Source organism: Cryptomeria japonica, chromosome 8 (assembly GCF_030272615.1).
Source record: "Cryptomeria japonica chromosome 8, Sugi_1.0, whole genome shotgun sequence".
In the NCBI taxonomy this organism is placed as follows: domain Eukaryota; kingdom Viridiplantae; phylum Streptophyta; class Pinopsida; order Cupressales; family Cupressaceae; genus Cryptomeria; species Cryptomeria japonica.
In genome coordinates, this window is record NC_081412.1 from 619861412 (window position 1) to 619867737 (window position 6326).

At 34.6% G+C, this 6326-nt stretch overlaps 1 protein-coding gene across 1 annotated transcript; it reads right to left on the reverse strand.

The window, feature by feature from the left end:
• Positions 1 to 811: 811 nt before the first annotated feature.
• LOC131075480 (receptor-like protein EIX1) lies at positions 812 to 4491 on the reverse strand. Its single transcript, XM_058012328.2, has 2 exons — positions 1417 to 4491; positions 812 to 1185 (listed from the first exon to the last, which is right to left on the reverse strand). The coding sequence occupies exon 1, from the start codon at positions 4424 to 4426 to the stop codon at positions 1451 to 1453; it is 2976 nt and encodes a 991-aa protein (XP_057868311.2). The 5' UTR covers positions 4427 to 4491; the 3' UTR covers positions 812 to 1185; positions 1417 to 1450.
• Between the last annotated feature and the right edge of the window lie 1835 nt (positions 4492 to 6326).

The window sequence follows — 6326 nt, forward strand, 5'->3', positions numbered from 1 at the left end:
CAAATTGGAAAAGAACACTCATAGGAAAACCAACAAATCTTGATTTTTTTGAAATGTAAATAGTTAGACATAAAAAAAAAGGTGCACAAAAAAATTATTCATAATCAATTTCTCAAAATTTATTTTGGATGTACAAACAACTTCCAATTTCTTTAAAAACAGGATTACAAGGACTTTCAATATTCAGCTACATGAATACAATTGTATAAGAATCTATCCACTCAAAATATGATTTTGAAAATGAAGCCAAAATTTCTGAAAAACCATTTCTAAACACTAGGTGCTTCAACCACTTTCCAACAACCTTTCCAAATTTTTATCTTTTTATCAATTTTCATCTTGTACAGTTAGACATTTAATTTCTCATCTCCATGCTACTATAAAAATTAATTCCAAGACACTTGATTTGTCATCTCCATGCTACTATAAAAATTATTTCTAGGACACCATACCATGCTACTATAAAAATTATTTTGAGGACACCATACCATGTGCAGGAATCTTCTAGAAAAATTCTTAAAAGTTTTGAAATGTAAACTCTTAAATGCATTCATTTTTCCATTTCTGTAATAACTTTGAAAATTCAAAAATTTCATCCAGTCCACAATTTGACATCCATAACGAATGTGTAATACTATAGATGAAATCAAACTTTCTAAGGAATCTAGTTTACATATATTAATGAGAACCCAAGACTTCAGCATTGCATATTGTCTTTAAATAATTTAAAAAAATGTCTCTCTCTTAAAAAAAATTATTCTCAATTTCCTAAAATATAATTAATAGAATACTTACAAAGCACAATTACCAGACAATCATAGAAAGCATGCCGGTAGAGGTTTTATTAGTGCTCACAAAGATAAGATATACCATTTCCAGACTTCATTTCCAATGACATATATAAAATATCACTTCAACTCTTATGACAGACTATAACATTCCGTATAAACTTGACCATAAGCAACAACATTCCCTATTTCCAAACATAAAAATACATCATTGTATATGACACAACTCTAAACACATTACAATCATTATATTAATAAACTCAACAGCAAACATGGTGAATATACCTTACCATCATATGTAGGAGGCAGATAAAGGTTTTTAGCGGCCACAAAGATAAGCCACAAGAGCATCATTTCTTTTGAAATTTGAGTATTAAGGACCCCAATGATAATGTATCTGAAATAGAGGTTAACTTCGTTATTGTTCTCAGAGAAATTGCAGATAAAAATAAGATATATTAATTGCAGATTTCATTTTGAATTACAATAATGATATACGAATTCAAATCTTACGTAGAAACTTGACTAGCGACAGAAGCACTTTTCATTTCCAAGCATAGAATACTCCATTAGCACATTTGACTAAACTTTCAAACACAAACTGAAGAAACAAAGAAAGTGCACATACCAGACCATCATAGATAGCCGGCAGGTGAAGGTTTTTAGCGTTCACAAAGATAAACGACAAGACCATCCAGCCAAGAAAAGCATATGTAGCTCCATTCTACGTGAAAACACAACACTGCAATCACAGTAGCAAATCCCACCCCGAAACATAACCCCACTGACACTGCCCACCACCGGTCCATTTTATCTGCATTTGCAACTACTGTACGGTTCGGTTTTACCTGGCTGCCTCTTTCACCAAAACCAGAGCTCTGTTTTCTATTTTCGAGTGGAGGGCCCCTAAGTTTAGGGTTCCCTAGAAATGAAGAAGCTTCAAATGTTGAAAACTGATTTCCCTGCGGTATTAGCCCAGAAAGCATGTTCTCTGAAAGATTCAAGACAGAAAGGAAGGTGAGACTCACAAGTTCCTGGGGAATCTTTCCTGAGAGCATGTTTATTGAAAGATCCAGAGACTGCAAATTAACCATCTGACCCATGGATTCTGGAATTGAGCCACTGATATTATTGTTTGAAATATTGAGAGCAACTAGACCCTGGAGAAGTCCCATTGCCTGAGGAATGCTACCCGAGAGCTTGTTATGTGAGAGGTCCATGACTTTGAATGAACTCCAGATTTTTGGATATGGACGTGGCGTTCCTTTAATCCAGAGCGTTATCTGATCCACAAATAATACTCCATCATAGATGTATGTATCGGCTCCAGTCCATAAACCAAGTGATCCCTTCAAACTTCGGGTTTCAAAACTCTGTGACTGATTAATCATAGCATGTAGCATTTCTAAACTTTTGGGGATAGCTCCTGATATATTGTTATGAGATAAATCTAAAATTTGAAGATTCTGTAGCTCAAACAACTGGGCCGGAATACTACCTTCAAGCTTATTATTTGTCAAGCTGAGAATTTGTAAATCTCTCATTTTTCCAATCCAAAATGGGATGGTACCTTTAAACCTGTTATTTCCTATGTCAAATACTTGAATATTCGTACAATTTGCAATCGATGAAGGAATAATACCATGCAAATTGTTTCCGTTGAGGTTCAGTGTCTCAAGTTGATTCAGATTTCCCATTTGCTCTGGCATCTCACCGTACAAATCATTTTGAGCCAAATTAAAAATTTTAAGAGATGAACATCTCCCCAGATCCGCTGGAATCACATCCTTTAATCTGTTGTCTGACAAATCCAAAATCTTCAAATCATTTTCAACCCTACACATTGAATGCGGAACACCTCCACTCAGATTATTTGCCGAAAGGGACAAATATAATAATGCAATAATTTTATCAGGAATAGAGCCATTAAACTTGTTATGTGACAAATCCAATTGCAGTCCATCAAATGAAAGAGCTGAAATAGGTCCGTGAAAGCTATTGTTATGCAAGTCCACCACTTTAAAATTACTGTAATTGAGTGGGGGCAGAAGGCCTTCTAGTTGGTTATTTGAGAGATTAAGCATGTAAAGACTGGGAAGATCCCGCAGCCAAGTGGGAACATCTCCCCGAATTATGTTATCTGACAGGTCCAGGGTTTCAAGTGAATATTGAGAAGATAGAAATGCTTGAAAACTCTCTCCAATATTACAAGAGCTCAATCCGAGGTGCTGCAGATGAGAGAACTGTGGAACCCGACTTGAAGAAATGTTAATGGTCATCCGATTTCTAGATAACAGGAGTATGCGAAGTTTAGTCAAATTCTGGAACATGGAAATTGAAATACATCCTGTCAAATTGTTGGAAGAAAGTGACAACACTTCCAATGCAGTAAGCTCTGCAAATGAGTTTAGAATTCCCCCAGACAACTGATTATTATCTAATTCAAGTTGTCTTAATACAGATAGCTGACCCAAAGAGGCTGGAATATACCCATTTAATTGGTTGTCATACAGAAACAAATATTGGAGAGAAGAAAGCCTACCAAGACAGTCTGGTATTCCGCCCTTCAAATTGTTACCTGAAAGATCAATCCTCAGAAAGCTAGACGGCGGCCCAAGTGGAGAGCCAAATGGAGGCATATCGCCTTCTAAATAATTGCCAAAAACAACTAGTGTCTTAAGTTTTGAAAAGTTTGCAATGGAAGTAGGAGTTACTCCACCTAGACTGTTTGTAGCCAAGCGAAGATTGGTCAGACTTAGAGAGTTCTGTAGGAATTCTGAAGGGATAGAACCACTGAGACCACAGCCACAGAGATCAAGACAAACAAACGACGAGACATTCTGGAACCAAGCTGGCACAGGGAATGGGAATGAGTTACCTCTGAGATGGAGGTGGGATAAATGGGTGAGGTTTAGAAGTGAAGGAATATTTCCGGAAAGACCACAATGGGACAGATAAATCTGGTTAAGATTCGGGAGACTAGAGAGAGAGGCGCCCCAATTGTGAGACTCCTTTTCAAGATTCACTTTCTTCATCGCCAGGTATTCCAAATTTCTCAAACTTCTTATCCATTGGTCAAACCTTGAACTCTTGAGTCTCCAATTCGGGTTATCAGAATCCTCTGAGAAGTACAAGTAATAGTCTGACAGATCAAGATGCTGTAAGGCTGACAAATTTCCCAACTCTAGGGGGACCTCGCCCTCAAATCTAGCATAAGCCAAGTTAAGAAAGGTAAGCCTCCTAAGTCTTCCCAACTGGGAGGGTATGGCAATGCCCTCAAAGTCGTTCCAACTCAAATCCAAGTGTTCCACATATTGCAGATTAAACAGAGCTGGATGAATCTTCCCCCTCAACTCGCAGTTGATCTGGTAACCATGTTCATCTCCTTCGTGATAAGGGTTTTTGAGATCAAGTTGAATGACATGGTTTGTTCCGTAGTCACAGACAATTCCCTGCCACTCGCAACAGTTGTATCCCTGCCATGAGCTTAGTCGAGCACAGGAGTCGTTAAGACCTCCTTTGAAATCGAGCAGATAACTTCTTTCATCACCTCTACATCCACTGGCATATGGGAAATCAATCACCATAGCAATGCCCAAGGCTAAGCTTAGAGCAATATAAAATGAAATGGGAGACATATTGTATGCAACAGCTCAAATTCGTCTGGCGCAACGTCTGTGATTTACAATATATATAATACTCTCTTCCCCATGAGCAATTTGTAAATTGTTATTTGGATTTTTTTACATTTCTATTTCTTGAATTTGACTATTTTTTTTAGGTTTTTCAAAATTGTCTAATTCACCAATATCAGATATAGATACCCTCCAACCCTGCATGAGGAGACGCCCGGGAAGCGCTAATTATTTAAGGTTCACACATGTTGTTCTATTGTATCTAACCATAACAATGCAAATCTCCTAGTATCAAGTACTAGTTTCTTTTTATTCTCTAAGCTATTTGCATTTTTTCATTTTGTTTTTCATATAAAATTTCCGTCATATAAAATTTGATTTTCAATATTTAAAATTAACTAGAATATTATATTTCTTTTTAGCTAATTCACAAAGACTTTTATAGAATTTGTATAGAATTTGTAAGAGGTAGTTTCTTAACATATATCTTAAAAATTAAATATGATACCTTAATTTGTAAGGTAATTAAACAAAGAGTAAAATTAATCACAATGTATATCATCAATATGATAATTGAATACTAACTTGGCACAAAAAAACTAGTTAAACAAGGAGAATTATGTTTTGGATTTTATGAAGATACTATGAATTTTGCATAAAATAATACACCCTTTAAATTATAATTATTTGTGTATGTATGTAAAATAATCTCTAATCATATAAACATGCAAACTATTCATATTTAGATGACTCCCAACTATATCAACCCATAGGTCTAATTTTATCATCCATCTAAATGTGGAAACACAACATCTTGAAGGAGTTACCAATGACACCATGTATGGATAACCTCTTTAAAAAATCCAATAATAAAAAGTATATGCAATTTTTCTATACAATATTAGGTATATTTGCTACTAGAAACAATCCCAAAATGTGCCCTAAAATTCATTTGGATGATTATAATTTATAGATTTGAAAGAATTGGATAGGGGAGTAGGATTTGTTTGGAATGGAGGGCTAAAATTACACAAGAGAATTTTTGAATTTGAAATTGAAAGAATAGATAGTGTTATATGTAGGTGTTTGGTGTATGGAGAGTTAGGATTGACTTGATTACATGGATCATTAGCATGAAAAATTAATTTAAATTTAGATTGTCAATAGTTGGAGAAGGATGGATAAGCTTAGCCTATAATGCAAATCCATTTTTTTTTATCATGGCATGACTTGAAGAGTATGTAACATTCACCTACATTACCTAACTCAACACTTGAGTGGATTTTAGAACTTTTAAAGAATAGAAAGAAAAATTTATTAAGGCCATTCCAATCATTGAGGCCCTCTATAGAATATTAATTGTCTTGGCACAAATTATACATAGTTATTTGTCATCTTATATGGTAGACATTGGGGGTCCTAATGACATACATTATAATCTATCTAGCACTTAATTATTAATGTTTATTTTATTTATAATGATAGACATCATTTCAAATAAACACATGGCTACATGCACTACACAATTATGGATACCATAAGCCAATTCTTGATGGTTATCCCATTGTTCCACTAAAATGAACTTTGGTTTCCATAGCATGAGCAATGACATCTTGGTAATAATTAGCTCTTACATGTTGCACAATTTTCACTTTTATTATTTAGCTTCTAGGCACTACTCATCTAGTTAATAATCAATTAATATTAAATGTAGGCCAATTACATCATCAAATCACTTTTATTTATACTTCATCTATTTAGCTATTACTCCCTCCATTCTATAGATAAATTATACTTTAGCTACTTACTATTACCACCCAATTTCCCACTATGTGATTTATGCATAGTTCAAGAAGTATAAGAAAGACAAATACATGCATTTTATTTCACTATGCTATATAGC